Source organism: Urocitellus parryii, chromosome 1 (assembly GCF_045843805.1).
Source record: "Urocitellus parryii isolate mUroPar1 chromosome 1, mUroPar1.hap1, whole genome shotgun sequence".
Lineage (NCBI taxonomy): Eukaryota > Metazoa > Chordata > Mammalia > Rodentia > Sciuridae > Urocitellus > Urocitellus parryii.
The window spans coordinates 137,406,886-137,430,282 of record NC_135531.1 but is presented as its reverse complement, the minus strand read 5'-3'; the positions used below and the strand labels follow the sequence as shown (position 1 = coordinate 137,430,282).

Genomic DNA, 23,397 nt, shown 5'->3' with positions numbered 1-23,397 from the left:
CCTTTTAATTTTTCTCATGTAGCCCCCCAATGGCTCTTTACAAGGAGGCAGATGAAGGCAGTGTTCTCTCTGGGTGTCTGATGACCCTCCCACCTGGGGTTAAGGCTCCAGGCAGAGATTTAGGGCTGGGGATGCATTCCCAGCATTGGAGGGAGTACTCCAGGCAAGTAGCAGGCAAAGGTAAGAGAGGGAATCCTGGCGGGCATGCCTGGTGGTCATATGGGCTGTGTGAATTTGTGGGCTTGGTGTAGTTGCCACATCCTGGGGAAATAGTGAGGAACCCCAAGAGTAAGGAATGAAGCAAATAAGTATGTCTTGGTGCCCTTGACCCATCCTTAAAAGCTGGCATCTCTGGTACTACTTATGGCCCACTCAATCCACACACCTCCTCTGGTGCTAGGAGCACCCCCTTCACCACTGTCTCCCCAGTGTCTGGGACTGGATCTCTGGACACAAAGTGAAAACTGATCGATCTTCCTGGAGGTCTCCTGGCTTTTCAAATTTATCACACACACCCAGTCCATTCTGGTTGATTCCCAAATCTATTACCTTGGATCTCCCCCACTGCAGCAGATGACCCAGATATCCACCCTTCTGCCTGAGCCAGACCTCAGCACCAAAGACTCCTCACTCACCTGCTCCATTCAACACCCCAACAAGCCCCCAGCCTTCCCTTAACTTGCCTGGCTCTCATTTCATGACTACCTCCTCATAGCTGTGCATTTGCCACGCAAGTCTTGGTGGGCACCCTTAATACTGTGCCTGTGAGTCTGGGCCTTGCCATCTCTGTTCCCCACCCCATGGCACCACAGACACGAGCTCTCCAAGTGCAAGGGACCTGTGAGGCTTGCAATGCTGCAGACCCTTTTGAAACCTTGGTTGAATGAATGCAGAGTTCAGCCATGGTTGGGGTTTACCACCCTCAGAGCCTCCCAGAGGGTCAGGACCCACTAGTGCTAGGGACCTGGGGATACTCAAGGATCAGTGCTAGAACTAGAGTCTTTCCGGGGCAGCCTGGCCGTTTTTTTTTTTTTTTTTTTTTTAGAGAGTTTTTGAGAGACAGAGAGAGAGAGAGAGAGAGAGAGAGAGAGAGAGAGAGATTGATTTTATTTATTTATTTATTTTTCAGTTCTCGGCGGACACAACATCTTTGTTTGTATGTGGTGCTGAGGATCGAACCTGGGCCGCACGCATGCCAGGCGAGCGTGCTACCGCTTGAGCCACATCCCCAGCCCCAGCCTGGCCTTTTTGAAGTGTACTTTTGGGGACTTAGACAGGGGGTGCAGGACTGGTCAGCCTGGAGCTGAAATGGCAAGAATAGAAGCTGGGCTGGTGTCTGGTGAGGCCAGGAGTGATAAGAACCCCCCCTTCTCACGGAAGGATGAGCCATTCAGGGTCCTTCAGGGTAATGCAGGACCCTATGAGCCCTCTGGATGGATGCTGGTATCTCCACCTTACCACATCTATCTAGAAAGATGTGCTTTGGGGCTTGGATTGGGCAATAGAGCAGGTGTCCCTAAAAACTCCAGAAAGACTTTGGTCCTCTGCATAGTTTGGGCTTCAGAAACTTCCCAGAGTTGAGGGAGATGTTGGAGCACTCTCTCTTCCCTGGGAAGGTTCTCTCACAAGGGTTCCTGGGACCAGCAACAATTCCTTCTGAGAGACAGCAATAATTAATTCATCATACAGATGAGGCAGCTTAATCAGGGAAAAAGAGGAACTTTCCTGGACTACCCAGGGATTGCTGATGGCTGAGTCCAAGAGCCCAAGCCTGGACCGTAGAGTTGCTTGTGTGGCGGGATCTGCTAGGGAAATTCTGCCTTCAGCCCCCATACCACCCTGGGGCAGTCATAGGCTACTCCAGACTTCCTGGGAACACCTGGCAGGAGTTTCCATTTACAGCTAACCTGAGGGGGACAGGTATGCTCTGTCCACCCCGCTGCTGGTCCAGTCAGGTGACTTCCTGACTTTTTTTTTTTATTTAAAGAGAGAGGGGAGAGAGAGAGAATTTTTAACATTTATTTTTTTTTAGTTCTCGGCGGACACAACATCTTTGTTGGTATGTGGTGCTGAGGATTGAACCCGGGCAGCACGCATGCCAGGCGAGCACGCTACCGCTTGAGCCACATCCCCAGCCCCGACTTCCTGACTTTCTGATCAGGAACAGAATAGGTTCAAATCCTGGCTCTATTGTCATTGATGGTGTGAACTGGGCTGCATAAGGATCTCCCGGATCTCTGACCCCCTGTGAGGACAAGGGGCTACAGGCATAAAGAAAGCTCAAATCATCTGAGATGTCCACGTGAACATCCCACGAGGCCCATTTCCTTCCCCCATGATAACTTCCTCTTGCGATAAGGATCCCCGGGTGGCTTCCAGCCCCCGGTTCTTCCAGAGCCTGTGGGGAGGGATACGCATAGGAAACTCCTTCCAAAGGTTCTCTTCTGGCTGTCTGAGCAGGGTTCCAAGAGGGATCGCACCACCGCCTCTGCTCCACCGCAGCCCCATCGGGGGCCCTGAGTCAGCACAGTCAGACTGATGCTATCTCTTGCCACTTCTTTCCATATGTGCAATCTAGGAATGCCTGCCTCTGTCATGGCCTCAGTCCTGATGTCATCTTTCCAGAAGAAAGATATGTGGCTGCCCACAAACCTCATCCCCAAGCCCCTGGATCTCTGTCCTGCTCAGGCTGACTTTGGCACCCACAGGCCACACTGCTGGCACGGGTCTGTCCTTATGGCTCCTGATTTCCTTCCTTGCTGGCCTTCCCCAGGCTCTTGGCCACTGGCCTGTCACTTGCCCTCACCCCTTAATCACAGCTGCTCTGGCCCTCAGCCTTTCTTCTTAAGTAAACCTCATGACCTCAGCTATCATGTGAACTTGGACTTCTCCCAAATCTGTGTCCTGTGCACATAGCCTCGGAAGCCCTAAACCTTCCTGTGGACCTTTGGACCTTGAGGACCTGCCCCTTTGTCCTCTGGGTACCCATCCTAGTCACATAGACAGTGATTCCAACTCTTCTTGCTAACATTCAAAAGCACACTTTGGGACATGGGGTGGGGCGGGCAAGTAGATTAATTTTGTTTTCCTATCAGTGGAGTTACTAAGTCCATGAAAGCAAGACCTTGACCATTTCCCGTCATCTTAACATCTCCCTTTCTTGCCAGGCACCATTGGAGTGCTTCTCCTGGAGGGTCAGGTAGGGCTGTGGCACATAGAGAAGGGAAGCAGGCTCCTGTGGTTCTACCCAAAGTGGCTTATATAGAATCAAGACAAACCAGCTGGGTGCAATGGTGCACACCTGTAATTCCAGAGGCTTGGGAGGCTGAGGCAGGCGGATTACAAGCTTAGAAGCCAGCTTCAGCAACTTAGTGAGATCCTGAGCAACTTAGAAAGACCCTGACTTAAAATAAAAAATAAAAAGGCCTGGGGATGTGGCTTAGTGGTTAAACACCCCTGGGTTCAATCTACAGTATAAAAAAATTTTAAAAAAAACTAAAAGTATAAAAAAATTAAAAAAAAAAACAAAAACAAATTTTCTTCCTTGCTGAGAACCTAGTAGGTGCTCAATAAATATCGAACAAATGAGTCTACTACATCACCAAGATTCTACCTCCTAAGTCTCTCTAGAACCTATCTTCTCTACCATATCTGCTACAAAACCCCCAGGCCCCTTGATGCCAATACACTCTCCCCCATCTCCTCTTCCCCACCTCTCCCACATCCCAACCTGTCCACCTGATTTCTACTTGCCCACTTAACCCTTACTGGGAGGCAGCCTCCAAGGAAGCTCTCCAATTCTCTTGGACCCCCAACCTGAGGAAGGTGAATCTGAACTTTTCTTACCACTGAAAGTCTCAAGAGCCAGACGTGAGGGCCAGTGGGAGGGTCGCAGGTATCCCTCCTCCAGCACAGGGACTGGCTACATAGGAGAGGCTTGTTGCCCTTCTGAGCTGTAACAACTCATTTCTAGGAGGAAAGTGACCTTCTATCCCAGAGGGGCCACACCAGCTCTTTGCCTCCCTGGCTGCTACCCCCTTAGCCACTGTCTGTGACTCCCAGCCTCCAGGCCTATGTGACTCAGACCCCCAATGTGTGTTTATCTCCATCTCTGCTCATCCCCTCTCCTGCGCTCCGAGAACTCCCGTGGAAGGAGCTGAGCAAAGGATTGGTGGGAAAGGTGGAGGAAGTTCCAGCACCTGGACATGTCACCCTCCTAGGCCCAGTCTGGCCACCTGGGAATGTTCCATCAGGTTCCGAAGGGTAAGACTAGCCTCACGGTGGGCCCCAGATCCTGGCAGGGACCCCAGTGGGGCCTGGAAGATGAAGGCCTGGCTTGCCTGGGCAAGGGCAGCAAAATCCCCACCACATGGTGAAACTTGCTGGGGCCACAGACTCTGACCAGAGTGGTCAGGCCATGAGGTCTACCTGCTATCTGAGGACTTGGCCTTCTGAGTCCATCAGAATGTCCTTGTTTGTGTCTGACCTCATCACTCTGTGGCCCAGAAACATGATGCCCAGCATGGAGAGTGTTTCCCATGAGACCTAGAGACCTCTCGCAAAGCAGGTAACAGGGAGCAGGCTCACACAGATGCACCCTTATATATCTTCCCCTCCAAGATGCACTTATGAGTACAGACCGACACACTCACTCTCACTGCATGTGACACACACACACATACACACACACACACACAGAAATGGAGGTGTGTGGACCCACAGTCCTACAGCCAGCATGGGCAGCTTGAGCCGGATCCCTTGTGTAAACACCGACTTATGCTGTTTTCTCTAAACTCATTGTGAAAATCAAACACTTGTCAGCCCCTCAAGAGCCTGTAGTTTTTCCATAAGTAGTTCCTGCTCCCACCTAAGGCCTCTGAAGCTGTAGGTGGGCTGCAGTTGGTACCATGTAGGAAATGAAGCCTGAACGACCTTACCAGAGGAGCCGTGGGCCCTGGGCCTCATACACAACTCTACATGATGGAGCCCCCAAGGCTCCTGGTGCTGCTGGGGCTGTAGGTGGTGGTGGCGTGCCCACCTCAAAGGGCCTCATTGCCCTATAGCCAGGAGTCAAACTCAGAGCCCTAGGGGCTTGTTGCCTATCTGAGCTGTAACAACTCATTTCTAGAAGGAAAGTGACCTTCTATCCCAAAGGGTCCACACCAGCTCTGTAGCTTTAGGCTTGTATCTGTTGTGTAAACGAGGACTGCAGCTGTCAGCTGGGGTCTTACCATGAAAGAGCATGCTACTGTCTTGCTAGACTAATGCACATGGTTGTCCTTCCCTCTGCTCACAGGGACAGAGGTTTTTGGCTGGACTGAGCTTGCCAACTCCCGTGGGTGCTTGGGAGGAGCCTATGTGAGCCATCACAGGACTGTGTTTGGCTGAACTCTAGTGGACACGGGAGAGGCCAGTGAGAAATCCCCTTTCACTGGTGTCTTATGGTGACTAGAGGAGAAGGCCAGAAGGATAAGGGGAAAACTGGGGCTGGGTGGGCCACCAGGGTGGGTACAGCTTACTCAAAGTTCTCCTGGGAGAACAGGCGGGATGGAGAGCCTGGGAGTAGGAGTCCTATCTAGTGTCTCCTAAGCCCCGCCCTGGCCACTCCAGGCCAGGAAGTCCAACTTGTGCCCAGAGGCTCCTCAAAAGGAGGGGGCAGCCTAAGGCTCGGTCAGACTGCCCAGGGCTGGAGAGCACTCAAGGAGGTGGGCAGGTGGGCTGTTCGTTCTTGGAAGGGCTCATGAATGAAAACCCCTAAGCCTGACCACCTGGGGGAAAGGCTCACCTTTCCCATGTGTGGCTGATAAGGGCCAGGAGATTCCACAGTTCAGGTAGTTCCCCCGCCTCCCTGGCGTTTTGTGGTCACCATTAATCATTTCCTCTAACTGTGTATATAAGAGCTCTTTTGCCAGTGAGCCCTGTACTCAGAGAGAAAGGCTAAAGTCCTCAGGAGGATGTGGCTGCAGAAACTAATTCTACTGGGCACTGTGGTTTATAGCATCTCTGCACCCATCGGCCCTCCTGGCCCTGTCCCCCAGCCCAGGAAGTATGTGGATGCCATCATCAAGGAAGCCCTGAGCCTTCTGAACCACAGTAATGACACCGATGCTGAGACGGTGAGTGAGGGAGAAGGGGCAGGCTGTACCTGGGCCACGCTGCTGGCTCTGAACTGGTTTGCACTGTCAGGAGCTGCTTTGATAGTCATCGATAACATGACATTTTCCTTTCTACAGAATGAAACAGAAGTCGTCTCTAATGTGTTTGACCCTACGGTAAGATGCTTCTTTCTGCTATACCCTTTCAGGGGCTCCTGACCTGGGGGCTCCATTTTAGATGGACCCTCACATGTGTCCACAGGAGGAGGGGCAGCATCGGGCACTCAAGAGACCACTGGCCTTGCATTGAACCTGATCATGTGGGTTCTGTGTCAGCTGAGCAGCTATGGGGAGACCTAGCATTCAAAGGCTCATGGGGGCCAGGGTGGGGGAATCAGGAGGGAAAGTGGGGATTACCTCATGAGACAGGACTGCAGACTTGGGGCATTAACTGTACCCTGAGACCAAGCCCTGTGAAATCAGGGTGCTGACTGCCAAAGGAATGGCACTTGCTCATGTGGCAGGTCTGGGCCATGCCCCACCGCTCCCCACCCCTTCTCTAGTGGATGGTGGGGTGAGAGTGGCCTTCTTTCCTGGGGGTGGGACTCTCTCAAAGTGTCAGGCTAAGAGAACGTGGCTGTGCCACTAAGGCACTGAATGTCCACAGTGGACAGGGCAGTGTGTATGACTGGACTCCTCTTGAGATTAGTTGGGGATCATTCTGTGCCCCTTTGAGGCCCTTCTCCTGGGTGCAAGGGATGGGAACAGGAAGGAGTGATGGGGAGGGCAGCCTGTGCCCACGACTGGCACTTGGTCTCTGCTCACGGAGGAACGAACACTTTCCCTAGGAGCCAACATGCCTGCAGACCCGCCTGAAGCTGTACGAGCAGGGCCTGCCGGGCAGCTTCACCACGCTGAAGAGCCTCTTGAGCACGATGGCGAGCCACTACAAGGAGTACTGCCCCCCCACCCCAGTAAGTGCCCACATCAGGGCCCCAGGCAGGAGGGTGGGGTCAGGGTATGGAGACACCTCAGGCTGTGGCTGTTCAGCACCCCTAAAGTTTTCTGCATTGACAGACAGGTAATGATGAGCCCCTGCAGCACGGGAACTGCTAGTCCCTTTTCATCCTTAGGAGTTAAAAACACAGAACTCTGAAGCCCATGGTACCCCCCTAGCAGCAGCTGCCGTGCTTCTTATTATTGAAGTCATTAGGAATGAGGTCAGAGGTGAGGCAAACCCAAGGAAACTCAGGGCCTGCTCAAGGTCCAGAGGAAATGCCAGGGCCCAAGTGCTCCTCCTGACAGGACTTTCCCATGACCCCACATGGATTGCATGGATTGCATGGAAGGAGGGGGCCTGTCAGGAGAGGACAAGGCCCCAAATACCGGTCTCTTCCCACAGGAAGGGAGTGAGGTCTATGGTCTTGACCCCCGTTCCTTCCAAGTGCTGGGAGATGGCCTCCACGTGGCCATTCTGCCCTGGCCTGGGGTCAAAGAAACAGTCTGACTATTCAGAAGACTGGCTCAGGCTGGCACTTTGTCAGGGCCCTGGCACCAGCTGTGTTGGCAGAGCTATGCACCCCTTGGGTAGCACATGGGTGGCAAGGTGTCACCCGATCCCCGGCAGAATGGGCCTCCTGGCCTGACTTCTTAGAGGCAATCCAAAAATATGCTGCTGTTTCCCCATATTACGCACTCACCTGGACTCAAGTGTTTTTTATTTTCATTTTTCTTAAGGAAACTTCCTGCAAGACCCATTTTATCACCTTCAAAAGTTTCAAAGTGGACCTGAAGAAATTTCTGGCTGACATCTCCTCTAGCTGCTGAAACCAAGTCCAGAAGTGAGGGCCAGCCAGGCTATCAGGCCATTCCCAGGACCTAACCTCATACATCTCGGCTCTCTCACCCAGAAAGAGCCAGAAACTCAGGATCTTCGTCTTATAGGGACCAAGCGGGTGGGCCACAGACACAATGGGGATGGCCCGGACCTGCCCTGGGCCATGCTGACCTTGATATGGGCATGGTAGAGGAGTGTGGGTTATTTTATACTGGTGGGGATTAATACTATTTATTTATATATTTATACTTTTAAAATATTTATTTATTTATTTAAACTCCTATCCTATATTTATTAAAGATGTTTTATCATCGTAATAAATTATTGAACGTCTGCTTTTATTTACACAGTTTTCTGGTGTCTTTTCAGGAGGGGAGGAAGCTGGCAGGTGGGGGAAGGGATGGGGAGGTGCGGGGGTTGGGGCACGGTCTCAGGGCAAAGCTGCTGAGCCCAAGGGAGGTGGGATCTGAGTGCAGCATTGTGCACACCTGGGTGTACGCCCCTGGATGCTCAAGGGCTCCCACCCCAGAGAAAAGATTTAGGTTCACCTGGAAATCAAAGCAACTAGCTTGTGGCTAGGGGAAGCCTGCCCCAGAGAAAGGGCATGCTCCCTCCTGGGGAGGTCTGGGTGCTCCTGGGGGTTGACTGGTCACTGTCTGAATAGGTTCACCCTGGTGTCAGGCAAAACACCCATGCCCCTTGGAGGCCTTGGACCTGGTGCCCCACGCCCTGCCCTCACTCTCAGGGCTTCAACAACTCTTAAAGTAAATCAGCAAATAGACCAACTGTTCATGGAAAAAGAAACCAAACCACAGGGGTCAGAGCTCAGCATATTTACCAAACTCACCCCAAATTGGGTGATCTTAATCTTTAAGAGTCAGAATGTGAAGTTCATAGTGTGTTGAACATGGCTCTTGTGTAGCATTTTTCTAAATTAGTTTTTACTTTCACATGAAGTTTACAGTTACTGTCTCTTAAAATCTATGGCCTTTAGGCTGAGAGAAAAGCAGTCCTCCTCCTTCTCCTTGCTTTGCCAGCCAGGCCGAGTACCTTGTCCCTGTACCTAGTTTCTTGTGTCCCTTGGGTGTGGGGACAGTGAGGAAGTGAGATTGTGTCTCCACTCAGGTGGGCAGCAGGGCCAGCCTTGTCCTTGGAGGTGGGCCTGGGGAAGATGGCTTTGCTATGGCTTCAACTCTGCAGACACTTGACTCAACAGTTAAAAATACGCTTAATGTTGTTTAAGAGAAAAACAAATCAAAACTATAATAGTTTGCCAAGGGTTGGAGAAAGGAGGGAAGGAGACTGCTAATGGGCATGAGATTTCTTTGGGGGTTAATGAAAATACTTTGGAATTAGACGGTGACGATGTACCTGCAGACAGCACCAGTCCTGGCCAGACACCTGTCTCACATGCAGACAGAAAGGTCACAACCCCAGATGTGATTACAAGTAATAAGTCTTAGACCAAAACTGAATTTCAGCAAAGAGAAGGACCAATGAAGTGTGCTATGATTATTAAAAATGCATGAAAAGCACATCTTGTCCAGCGATAAACTCCTCTCTGTCTTCCTCAGAAGCCACTGATGACTGATAAGAGGTTTGCATTTCCTTAGACTCACATATATAGGTACCCTTTCCTGCAGACATGCTGCCCAGCCCCGGTTCAGGTCTGCTGGGAGCTACCTTCAAGGAGTACCATGTACCTGTATGTGCTTCTGGCTTGTGTGCTCTGGGGGTCACAAAGTCATTCTTCCCCAATGAAGTTAGCCACTGAAACTTCCCACAAAAATCACACGGCACTCTGTGCTGAGATTCAGAAAGAACTTTCTGCTGACAACAATATATATGAGGTAAGCCTGGGTCTTCATCGAATTAATTTGCTCTCATGGAGCTTTGTGTTTCTGACCAACTTCTCTTGCTTTCAGGGTTCCTTCAGTAGGCCCCAGAATACCAGTGAGGTAAGGAGTGTCTACTCTTTGGACCCTTCTGACCACATTTGAACCCAGAGAGAGGGATTGCTTGAGTTGGCACACCGGGTAGAGATAAGAACCAGGGATGCTGGAGATGCTGAAAATTAAAAAACAGAACCTCCAGCTCAGCCAAAGGATGAACCAGTGGCCAGGTCCTGGACTTTGCCAGGCTCTCTGGCCATTGTCCCAGCTTAGCCCTGGCCCAGTGGCAGAGGCAGACAATGGGCATAAGACACTAATTGACTCTACTGCAGGGCCCACAGGTCTCTTGTAGGAATCAGGGTAGGACCTGAGCGTAAGTCCCAGGCTCTGTTAGGCCAGGGTAACCAAGGATGGATGAGTTGGGGAGGTGGCTGGTGCTCTGTTACGTACTCCCCACCCGAGTGCACCCCAAATTTATTTCAGGAGCTCTGCTATGGGGAGTTTACGAAGAACTTCACCTCCACCCTGAAGGATCTTGCTGCAAGATATAAGCATCAGGATTGTCACATAATAAAGGTTTATAAGGACATGGAGGAGCTCACCAAAATCTGCCCCAAACTGGAAGTAAGTTGCTGTTTACTTTTAGGGGAATCCAAGACTTCATTTTCCTGCAGGAGCCCAGTGGGCCAAGGTCTTATGGACAACACTTGCCATCCTCAGCTGCTATCTTGAGCCATATAGTAGCTCTTCTTTGGGCTGCCTCAGAGCTGACACTCACTGACAGGGTGGAGGGTAGGGAGTGGGAGGTGAGGCGTGAGGGAGTGTGAAGTTAAAGGGATTCCTGGGGTTTCTGTCTGTGTCCTCTCCAAGGCCCTCCTCCCCCACAGAGGTCAGTGTAGGGCAGGTCTGAGACAACTCAGCCCAGGGAGTGGGAAGGGCCTCTCCGTGCTGACTCCAGTTGGTAGGGCAGCCAGTCCCCCACCCTTGGGACCTCTTCTGGCTGAGGGAGTCAGTGATGGAGGGATGAGCTGTAGTTTAGGGGCCATGTCTGGAAAAATGACAGGGCTGTTCTCTCTCTGTTTGTGTGGCCCCCTGTGTACTCCCATCCTGCTTGTCTTCATGACCTTGTCCTGGATAGCCATGACACAATAGCTGTCACCTTGTTGTCTCTTTTCCCACGACTGCAAATGATCCTTAGACTCTGCCATCACCAGGCAGGCAGCCCCCACCCCTGTCCTCCCTCAGACAGACAGGGAGTGTATGCCTAAGTTACCCTGTAGGTGTTGGGGGCTCACAAGACCCTCATGGCTGGGAGGACAGAAATTCACTTTTATTGTATTCTTCGTTGTTGTTGTTCTGCTAAGAAGATGACTTAAACATGTGTTTCTTATTTAGCCAACAGACACGCCCAAGGACTGTACTATTGAGCAAAGTGATTTCTCCCAGTTCAAGGAAGCCTTAGAGAGTGTTATCATATCCATAGAAGGATGGAAATCATGTCAGAGGACTGATGGAGACCTTTGGCACTTCGTCTTCTCCTGGGGTTAGAGCTGTAGGAACAGGACTGGAGGAAATAATGGAAATAATTTACTATAGAGGTGGGGAGGGAATCTGCTGGCCCTGGGCTGGCAGACAAGTCTGTGGGTGGATGATGGGGGGGGGGCTCCTGGGGACACATGTCTGTAACTGATGCATTAGTTAGCGCCTGCTGCTTCAATAAAGCCTGGGTGTGGAAATGCTAGAGAGTGAGAGTCATGACAGAGGCCAGCCTTGCTCAGCCCCTGGACTAGAAGGGACTGGGAGTAGCCCTGTCACCAGTTCGTGACTTGGATGCCCTCTGGCCCTCGATGGAGCAGGAGGAACCCCGCCTCATCTTTCCCTCCATGCATCTCCAGGGCCAGTGGGGGCCCCCAAACCCCAGATCCATTTGGCAAGGAGACATCTAATCTCAAGTAAACCCACTCACCTGGCCTCCAGAGCCCCTTCCAACAACTTCTGGGGTCTCTGTGGCATGACAGCCCTTTCCTGATGAGTAACACTTTCATTCCTCCAGAGCACTGGGCCCCACCTGGGGCAAATCTACTAGTTGCTCAGGTCCTAAGTGCTGCCAGAGAGGGCCCAAGTTCTGATCCCCACCATCAATTCTAACCCTAACTCTAATCGTTTGAATAGTTTATTGGGAGTGCTTGAGATGATCCCACAATCCAAACACTTTTATACCATTCTAAATTCTCAGATGATGAGCTTCTTCAAAAAACCAGGACAGACAAAGATCAATTTACTATGGAATATAATTAGGTATCCTGTTGTTACCACAATTTGGTTCAGGCCAGACCTGCAGGGAGTCTGCAATGTCTGCCCATTGACAGATCCTTCCTGACTGTAAAGCTTTGAACTGTGCCTGCAGAAAGCACGCAGGTCAACCACATACCCACCTACCCCAGTCCTTGCTCTAGGATCCCTAAGCCAGCCCAGCTCATCTCTACCTTGAGAGATCGCATCAGGCTGGAGCCTAGCAAGCGTGACTGAGCAAAGTTGCCTGATTTCCTCCGAACACGTCAGGGAGCCCTGTGGTTCTGGGGCTGGTACAGGGCCAGGGGCCAACAGTAGTTTCAGCCTAGATAAAGCACAGGGCCTAGTCGCCAAAGGCTATGGGTCTCCTGCCTCCAGATGTACGACATGGATGCTCAGGATTTCTAAGGCCACTCCTTTGTGACTGACCGTGGAGTGGGCAGGCTGAACAGCTGGACAAGGTACTGGGATACTCTGGCAGGTAGAGCCACCCCATCACAGTCCTAACCTCCCATTAGCTGGCATGAGGACCCCCTGACCTTGAGCTCCGGATGAGACTTGAGATAGTAGAGGGTTGGGAACTTGCACGTAGGTCCTTATTACCTTATTGTCAGGACCAGGACAGCAGGTGTGCGTGAGACTGGCAAGAGCCAGGCTGCTTCTTTCAGCATATGTAGCGGAAAGGGGTATGTCTGCTTCCCCCTGGAAGACAGGGCAACTCTTGAATTGGACCTGGAGAGTGCAAGGGGCTATCCAGGTATCCTCAGCCTCATATGTTAACATCCAGGGCACAGAGGCATAGGTGGGTGTGGCTACCAGGCTACCCATCTGGCCTGTGCCACACCCAAGACTGGAAATCAGGTATGCTGTATTCCTGCACCCTACTGCTTTAGTTTCCTGGCTACCTGCGCATGTGTGTGCTTAGTGATTCAGGTATGCATGATTAAAGTAGAGGGGCTACAGGGATCAGACATGTACTATACCATCTTAGGCTGGTTTGCGTTGAGGGTACATGACTGGCTTTTCCAAGTCCAGCAGCTCCTTCTCTGGACCCTCCCATGTTATTACATGAACTTCACAGTTAACAAATCTGGCACTTATTTCTCTCCTAAGCCTCCATTTTCTTATCTGTGAAGTTGGGTGTGGCAGGAATGGAGTAGCCACAGCCCAGACCAGCCTGCCCAGAAGGAGGTCCAGGCAGATGCAGAGTTGAGAAAACCTGCCCTGGCTCAGAATCCTAATCCTGGCCCTGTGGCTGGGAGGCACAGAAAGGCCACATGTTCGTGGCCTGCAGGTCTACAGAGCCAGTGTGAGCAGGCAGTCCTCCAGACAGGCACTGGGGTGAGGAGACATCTGGTTGGCTGTCAGTGCTCCCTACCCATCAAGGCCCAGAGAGGGCGGGGACTTCCTCAGGACCACACAGGAGGTGTGCTAGACAGAATCCTCAGGTCTGGCCTCGCGGAAGCCCCCTTTCTGTGCCCTCAGAAAGGCTCCTGGGCATAAACTTCACCCTTAGAAAGGGCTGACTGAGTTCCCTCTTGTGAGAAGACCTTGACCACCTACCAGGAAAGATACAGCCTCATGGTTATTTTTCACTGTGGTTTGAGATAAGAGCAGAGAAACAGTTTCATGTTGCTGCCATCGATGTTATCTCTAGCCCAGACCTGCTCTTCAACCTGAGAGATGACAAATTGAAAACCTCTCTCCCTTTTCTTCTTCTCAACTTCAAGAGGGAAATCTGCACAAACTTCCCGGGCTGTGCAGGCAATACCACCTGAATCTCACCCTGGAAAACTGTGTTCTTCTGGGAGCAGGGAAAGGCCTCTTTAAAAATTGTTCTTAAAACATTTCTATTATTGTACAATAAAGTGGCAAATCTTAAGTGTACAGTTGAGAGCATTTGCATAGATATTTATATCCATAAAACCAGCAGCCAGAGAAAGGCAGAACATTTTCCAATATCCCTAAAGGCTTCTTGTGCTTCCTACTCCAGGTACAGCCACAGTTCCAACCTCTATTACCCTAAATTAGTTTTGCCTATACTCAAACTTCATGTAAAGCAGAAGCATATACAACAGTTTCTTGGATGTTCAAGTTCAGCATGTGTCAGTGCACTTCTTCCTAGTTGTTGCATGCATTTCTAGTCTCTTTTCCATTGCCATGTAGTATTCCATGGCTTGAATATTCCACGGTTTATTTCATCATTATACTGCTGATGAACAATTAGGCTATCTCCACATTTTGGCTAATATTAAGAAAGCTAGCCAGGTGCAATGAAGCATTCCTGTAATCCCAACAGCTTGGGAGACTGAGGCAGGAGGATTGCAAGTTCAAAGCCAACCTCAGTAACTTAGTGAGGCCCTAAGCAACTTCAAAAGACCCTACACAATGGATTATTACCCAGCCATAAAGAAGAATGACTTTATGACATTTTCCAGTAAATGGATGGATCTGGAGACTATCATGCTAAGTGAAATAAGCCAATCTCCCCAAAACAAAGGTCAAATGTTTTCACTGATGTGTGGAAGCTAAACCACAATAAGGGAGGGAGGGGAAGAGGAGAAGTTCAGTAGATTAGACAAAGGGTAACAAAGGGAAGAGAGGGGTGATAGAAATAGGAAAGATAGTAGAATAAATCTAACATAATTTTCCCATATTTTTTCATATACATATGAAAATACCTAAGCAAGTCCTACCATTGGCCCCACCACAAGAATGGGCTGCTAATTAGAATAAGATATATTCATGCTTTTATAGTTTTATCAAAATGGATTCTACTGTCATATATAACTAAGAAGAACCAATAAAAATTAAAAGGTGATCAGACTAGAAAAAAAAGATCATATCTCAAAATAAAAAAAATAAAAAGGGCTTGGGATATGGTTCAGTAGTTAAGCATTCCTGGGTCCAATCCCCAGTATCAAAAAAAAAAAAAGAAAAAGAAAAAAAAGAAAGAAAGCAAGCTAATTTGAACTTTGAACTTTCTGTATTGGGTTTTGGTCAGCAAAGTTTGCATTTCTTTCTTTCTTTCTTTCTTTTTTTTTTTTTGGTACTGGGTACTTAACCACTTAGCCACACCCCCAGTCCTTTTTATTTTTTATTTTGAGACAGGGTCTTAGTAAGTTGCCTAGGGATTTGCTAAATTGCTGAGGCTGACTTTGAACTCACAATCCTCCTGCCTCACACTCCTGAGCCTCTGGGATTACAGGGACGCTCCACTGTGCCCGGCAATGTTTGCATTTCTGTAGGAAATGTTGAGAATGGCGGGTCATGGGAGACACACACACACACACACACACACACACACATATAAACTTTAATAGTTTTTCCAAGGAAGACTTTTACAAACAACAGTGTGGCTGGCTTTCCTGCCTTGTGTAGGCACTGCTGAGCCACCACACAATGGATCTCTTCTCTCCCTTCATGTGATCTGAGACTACTTTCCAAAGGCCCTTATTGTTATTGGAAATTCTCTACATTGTTCACTCTTGCCCAGCCATCAACATTCTGACAAGCCAAGCATTGGGAAACAAAATCCAAATCCAACCAAGTCCCGGGTTGAGATCAGACCTTGTTCATAGGGCCATGGGGCCCGCCCCTGGGTAGCCAGGCTTATGGGTTGCAGTGAGATGTAAGCATGGCCAACAGGAGAAATTAGTCCTTTAATCACTGGACAGTCTCCCATACTGTCCTGGCTGGGGAGGGGCTATCTGCCTTTCCAGCGTCTCTTTTTGAGGGAGTCACAAAGGGCTTAGAGGGCCCTTCTGACATGGACCTGATTGCCTGTGCACTTGTGGTACAAGACTTTGGCCTCAGAGCCTGTGGGAGGTTTTAGACTTCACAGAAGCAACTGTGACATGCTACTGTCCTGTGTGGAAAGATCAGGCTGAGGGATGGAACCCTGGGTACTGTCCTGGGTTCCTCTTAGGGACTGCAGCTCCCTGTCAGCTCCCTACCATGTACTGGTGTGTTTATTTTCTTGCTCCTTTCAAATCTGCCCATTCCTCTCCATCCCTATAGCCTTGCCCTGACCCACTTTGCACATGCAAATAACCACTTCCAATGCTCCTCCCAGGCCCAATCTCCAGACAGACCCCTCCAGCTCCCCTCCCCAGGTAACCACCCACTAATTCATTTCACAAGTATTTGTTGACTGCCTAAGGAGCCAGGAACTGCGCCAACCTCTGCAGGAATCCCAACCCTGGAGGTGCTCACATTTCAAGGGATTAGTCTGGCTGTGTCCCATATGAGCTGCCTGCCAGTTCAGAGTGAGTTCTCAGTCCTTTGGCCTGGCCTAAGACTTTACCTCCCACTGTGACCCCTGCAGACTGCCTTCCCTTACTGCCTACCACCCTGGCTCCATCACATCACCCTGGGCCCCAGGTATACAAACCAGCCTCAGCTCTCCTACTTTCTTTCCCAAACTCCTCCTGGAATGCATCCCACCCAGTCAACTAGCTGACATCTGTCCCCTTAACAGGTAGACTAAAGTCCAGCGGGAGGTGGGGAAGTCCTCCAATGGACAACATCTTTCTCAGCATCTACTCTGGGCTTGCATGCCTATCTCCTGGACCATGTAGTGTGCCGTCCTCTGCTCCTCAGGGGACTATGGGATCTGGAGAAGGCCCCCTCACTTCGTAAGGTGCCAACTGTGGCTATGTTCCAGGGTCTGATGAAAGTGAGCCTCTTTTCACCTCTAATTAAAAGCAATGCTCACAGGTTTTACAAAAGTCAGGTTGGAAAAGCAACTGGATCTTCCAAAGTGCAGAAAATGTTCTTTGGGACAAAGACCGATGGCAGGTTATAACAAGGTATATCAGTGCACAGCCAGGGAGTTGTTATCATCCTCATCAACAACAGTATCTGCAAGTTGAGCCAAGAGGGTGCCCTTGCCCTCAACCAGGGGAGCTAGGAACCCAACACCAGCTCAGCTGCCTGCTCTTTTCCTCACTTAATGGATTTGGGAACCATCTCAAAGGAAGCAGCAGGAGGGAGGGAAGCCCAGCTCTGGCAATGTGTCACACTTCCTCTAGCTCAGAGGCTGGGGCAGCCCCGAGCTCTCCTGGTGGAGATCTTGGCTCTTGCCCAGGTCTTTTCCTCCAGGCAGCCTGGACAAGAGTGAGCTCATGTGCTGGGAGGAGAGGCGACGGAAGCAGACGTTGCTCCTGTAGCCAGAGCTCCAAGTCAGAAATGACATACCCACAGGCTAACTCATAATCTCCCCTTTGCCCCCACACCCCAAGAACCTCTCCTTGGCTGACCTTTATAGCTTTCAGGTTCTTTCTCCTACTTAGAGGACCTCTCTGGGACAGTTCCTGTGGGTCTCTTTCAGGTCTTCAACTGAAATAGAAGCTGTATCCCTCACCAGGGCTAGGGACAGGGCTGTGGATTGGGTAGAACCTGAGACCCCCTCCCATGGATCCAATCCCACCCTGGAGGTGCACACCAACTAGTGTTGGAACCTAGAAAGAAATAAGAAGCTAAAGAGCCTCAGGCCACACCCTGGGTCATGGTCACACCAAAGGTTTCTGTGTCTGTGGGGCTCCTAGAGAAGGAGACAGCCTGGAGCTCTGTGACCAAACAAAACAGGTTTGGGGCCTATGTCTTCTGGTTACAATGAATCTCTGTGGCAGGAAGGAGCATTTCCCCTTAGAGTTTGGCAGGCTGAAGGCCCAACAGTCATGGGGAGACAGACAGATGGACATAGCAGGCCCATGACAGTGATAAACAGACACAACTTGGGACTCCGGCAGAAACAGATAGAAAGACAAGACAGACTCAGCCAGAGCTTGGAAGGGACAGATGGAGAGACCAGCTGGGGACACTGGCAGTGACTGTATTGAATGACATAGAGGCACATGGACAGATTTAGTCAGAGTCCCTGGCAGGGAAGACAGAGACACAGCTGCAGGCTGTGGTCGGATACTAAGTGGCAGTTCCATCTCTGAGCTCAGTCTCAGACTCTACATGCGGAGAGGTTCTTGGAGATTCCTGCCACTGTGATGAGAGACTTTGAAGGACTTTGGGGACCTCTCTGTCCAGGGTTACAATGCTCCCAGCCCCGTGAATTCCAGGAAGGTTGTGTCTCTCACTGTCCCTGGAGTCAGACTCAGGGATCAGTCCAATTTCCCATTTCATCCTCAGGTAAGCCTTCCCCTCACTAGCCTTGTGAGGCAGAGAAAGTCTTCCCCATTCCTCCTGGGCCCACCTACTCATAGCACAGGGGTCCTGGAAAAGGCGAGGACCCCTATGAGTCTAGGCTTTGTGTGCACCGTGGACAGTGCCAGCAATCTGGCATCCAGAAGGTTACCAGAGGATGCTTGGGTCCACCTGGTCAGCTGTGCTCTTCCCTACCCCTACTATATCATCCGGAACCTGGAAACCTGAGGCTTAAAAGACTTCATCCCAGGGAGAGACTTAAGGCAGGTGAGGATGAGGTGGTTATCTCCTTCCATAGGTGGAAAGACAGAGGCTGATTTGGATACATTCCATTCTGAATCTACAGGGTCCAAGAACCCCTGGGAAGAAGTGAGACCTTCTTACATGGAGAATACCTCTGTGCTGAAACCAGAATCAGGCTGTATCTTCCTCAGTCTGGATTCCCTGGAAACTAGACTCTGAGACTGAGATTAGCATGTCTACAGAAAAGGAAAGAAAGGAAGCGAGAGTGAAGAGAAAGAGAGCCTTGTCTGCAATAGTCATGACAGAAGTCTCAGCTGATCCAAAGGAGTGTTCTAGAACTAGGAGAGCCTTAAAAGTTTTCTAAATTGGATAAGGAGATCAAGCCTTTATGTCTTCATGATAATTGGTAATTGGATGTCAGCTGCCTCTGGAAGGAGATGTGACCTTAGATGTGACAGTTTTCTTCTGACCAGGAAATTCCCAAAGAGGGTTCACTGTCAAGAGCTGTCTTCCAGCAGCACTTGTAAGCGGAGGCAATAATCCTTGACTCCCGAGGGTGTCCTGGGCAACTCATCCCAGTGTCCACCACAGTCCACCCCTTGAGCTGTTTGGATCCACTTCTTCATAGGACCACACTTCCCCTTAGATTTGGGAACAGCTCCTCTGGGTTTCCAGTGCTGTGCTGTCAACACTGGGTTAAATCCCAACCTGTAACATTTTCAAATTGTCATGGTTCAAATATTCCCAACATCACTGGTTTCAAGCTACCAGTAGTTTAAAAATAGGGGGTCAAAAATTTAGCAATGAGGACTGGGGGTGAAGCTCAGTGGTAGAGCACTTGCCCGACATGTGTAAGGCTCTGGGTTCAATCCCTAGTAACACACACACACACACACACACACACACACACACACACAAATTAGTCATGCTCATAAGCAAACAGCCAGCTCTAGCACATAGCACACCAATGATTCCGGTGGGCTTCTCTTCCTGGGGGAAACTTAGAAAGGGAGGGTTATTAATTAACTAGAGGCCCTGCTATTGCAGCTGATCTCAGGGCCACCATTGATACTCCTCATGTCCTCTTCTACTATCTATTCTAGATTTCCCCTCGATCCCAGCACTTGAGCTCATCCTGCTGGCTTACCTTCTAGCATCTTCAGAGTCTAATTCTGTCTCAAGATGAGACTGCCACACTTGTCCACGTACTGTCAAATAGGGGAAGGGAGTACCATAGAAGCACCCATGCATGTCACCTGGATGACATCCTGGGTGGACACCATTGTGTAACCTTATCTCTTCCTGATGCTCAGGTCTAGGTCTTCCTGTAGAGATAATGACTCCTTTTATGCTGGTCCCTGGTTGCAAGGTGATCAAAGTGCCCTGCCAGCCATCTTACCTCCTGAACCTGGAAACCTGAGGCCTAAAAGACTTCAACCCAGGGAGAATTTTTTTTTCCTAAGGAACTGGAACTCCTAAGCCCACAGCACTCTGAGTTGCAAGAAAGGGAAGCACAAATTTTCCCAATGGGTCACTGGGAATGATTGCAAAAGGGGACACTCATCCTGCTTCTATCTCTTGGTGCCAAAATATTTGTATTATACCTATTGGGATACATTTCTATAAAAGGGTCTTTGATTTATAATGAGAACTGTGTTTTTTAGAGGATAGCTCATTATCCTGTAAAATACCACTCCTGAGTTGGTGCTTCAACTATGCCTTCCATAGGCTGTTGCCCAACACTCGATCAGACTGACAGCACTTGGGTGGTATAGCATGGGATGTGACCAGCAAATCCTGTGGTCATGGACCTATGATTTCCCTTCTTTGCTATAGAGCAGACCCCTTGGTGAGACATGATGATAGATGGCCTTCCCATGATGATACATCAAAAACTCTGAAAGCCCCTTGACAGTGATGTTAGTTGAGATCCTGTAGAAAGAAAAGACAAACTCATACATGAAGTATGTATCTATTCTGGTAAAAATGACTCATTGGTCCTTCCAAGGTATAAGAAGATGAAGTCAGTCAACTCACAACCAAGGGTCCTGTGGATATCCTTAGAGCACAATAATGTATCTGGACCTATTTGTGAATCAAGCTTGAGCATTTATGTCCTCTACCAATTGGTCATAAGGGGTCACCTATGAAACCATAGGTATGAACTGGAGGAAAAGTTTTGGTGCCATGGGAGTGGATAACACTGAGTTACCTGTTTGTATAGCTCACTTTTGCCCTCTAATCCTTCTCAAGATTGATTCCAATGTACCACTTACATCTTATGATGAATTGTCCCTGGGCTCACCTGAACTTATAGTTTAGTAGGTTTGGGGGGAAAAAAACTTATCATGGGTAGTTCTTGCTGAATGGCCACTTCATCAGGCCCTTCAGGTCTACCCGAGCTCAGAAGTAAGGCAGAAACTGTTTCCAAAAAGGTCTATAATTCTCCAATGCTGCAGACAAGAGTGTATTTTCCCACTATCGATACTTTTAAAAACCACAGAATCTGGTGATTCATATGGCTCACATGGCAGGGCTACTTGTCTTGCATCCTGAAACTACCACAGAGCTCTTTCCTGCCTGGGGCCCTAGTCAAAGATGGCAGGCTTTTTAGTTACTGGCAGGTATGTGGGTCAGAGTAAGAGTCCCACGTGTGCAACAGGTTACATCCAGAATCCTCGGAGGCCCGCCAAAGTTGTGCTTCCTTCTTCATGGTGGAAAGCACAAGATATTGCATTTTCTATATGCTTCAGAGGAAATTTCCTGACCATGCTCTGGATCTAAAACTTTCCTGGCATGCTCTGAATATCCACAGGGCTTATCTTCTAGAATGCATATGTCTTGACATGGTTACCCTTTATATTTGACATAACATTATGATAGGGTAGACTAGTGGGATGTCCAGAATATCTTGGGATTATATTATGACAGAGGGCAGAATTATCCTTGCCCTATACATTTAAACTATTGTTTGTCCCAAGTGAATTAAAACTATTTCTGATGTGGATAGAAAAGAATGGATTCCTCAGATCAGTGACCACACACCTTGTGCCTAAGGCCAGGTTAATCTACTGTGGCAAAGACACCAAATGTGGAAGGCAACTGGGGCTAAGATTTGTTGAATTGGTAGCAGCCCAATGTCATTTCCCAAGATCTATCTGGGTTTTGCTGGTAAATCAAATGAAGATATATTGGATCCCTTTAAGTTCTTCAAGGCTGCACAAATTTCTACCCTAGAACATGGTACTGTTTTTTATTTATTACTTTGGCTGGAGCGGGGAGAAGTTTTGGTGGCTTTCTTTTTTTTTTTTTGGTACCAGGAGATTGAACCCAGGAGAGCTTAACCACTGAACCACATCCCTAGCCTTTCTTAATATATTATTTAGAGACGGTCTTGCTGAGTTCCTTAGTGCCTCACTTTTTCTGAGGCTGGCCTTGAACTAGTGATCCTCCTGCTTGAACCTCCCAAGCAGCTGAGATTACAGGTATGCATCACCACACCCAGCTGGCTTTCTTTACTATAAAAGCTTTTACTGCACAGGCTGAAGTCCCAATGTAGGAGTTGTGCTATCATGTGTGTTTATCCAATAATGTCACTGAGAAGGTCCACAGGGCCTTCTATGAGCAGAAATCAGGCCAGGAATCTGTGACATGGCCCCTACATGCTCCTGGCTCTGCTCTAACAAGCTGGTCTTGGTGTCCCTGCAGGTCCCCAGGAACAATATCAATTTAAAACCTGTGTTCAACAGTCCTCAAAATGTTTGGGTATCAACGGCAGGGGATTTTTTTTAAATAGGGGTGACTAGACATGTCCATGATTGATATCTTTTGATTGCAAAGATGAGCAGTATCTTTGTACATATATGATTGCATGAATGGTGTGACTCTACATTGTGTACAACCCAGAGAAATAAAAAGATGTGCTCCATTTGTGTACAATGAATCAAAATGCATTCTGCAGTCACGTATAACTAATTAGGACAAATTAAAAAATTTTAAAATGGGGCTGGGGTTGTGGCTCAGCAGTAGAGCACTTGCTTAGCATGTGTGAAACCCTGGGTTTGAACCTCAGCACCATATAATTATAGTAAATAAAATAAAGGTATTGTGTCCAACTGTAACTAAAATATAAAATATTTAAAAATTCAAAAAAAATTTTGGGTATCACAAAAACAAAGGTTGAATGTTTTCTCTGATAGGCAGATGCTAACACACAACCAGGGAGGAAGGATAGAAGTTCAGTAGGTTAGACAAAGGGGAATGAAGGGAAGAGAGTGGGAATGGGAATAGGAAAGAGAGTAGAATGAATTGGACATAACTTTCCTTTGTTCATATATGAATATACGACCAGTGTAACTCCACATCATGAACAACCACAAGAATGGGATCCTAATTAGAATAAGTTATACTTTATGTATGTATAATATGTCAAAATATACTTTACTGTTATGAATATCTAAACAGAACAAATAAAAATTAATTAATTAATTAAAAAATAGGTTTTCTTTTTCTTGGCAGGTACATGACCACAGGTAAGTAAATGACCACAGGTCCCCGTGGGGAAGGGCTGGTAAGTCATTACCATGCACACTTGCTGGGTGGTATAGAAGGTGCCTACCTTCTGAGAGATATGACTGCTTCTTCAATCAATAGATTTGGAATCATTAAACTGGAAATTTGGCAAGGGACTTTTTTTTTCACCATGTGGGGGATTGGCAGGGGATTTTTTTATGGGGGTGACTAGACTTGTCCATGATTGATATCTTTTGATTGCAAAGATGAGGAGTATCTTTGTTGACTTTCAATCTGTTTTGACCCTAGGGATGCTGTGTTCTATTGACCATTTCCACAATCCTCGGTAAGTCAGGCTCCCTTAGCT

General features: G+C 48.8%; 1 protein-coding gene across 1 annotated transcript; it reads left to right on the top strand.

The window, feature by feature from the left end:
• The first annotated feature begins 5,954 nt into the window (after positions 1-5,954).
• On the top strand, positions 5,955-7,922 carry Csf2 (colony stimulating factor 2). The gene is made up of 4 exons (XM_026400115.1): positions 5,955-6,116; positions 6,234-6,272; positions 6,944-7,069; positions 7,833-7,922. The coding sequence occupies exons 1-4, from the start codon at positions 5,955-5,957 to the stop codon at positions 7,920-7,922; spliced, it is 417 nt and encodes a 138-aa protein (XP_026255900.1).
• Positions 7,923-23,397: the final 15,475 nt, after the last annotated feature.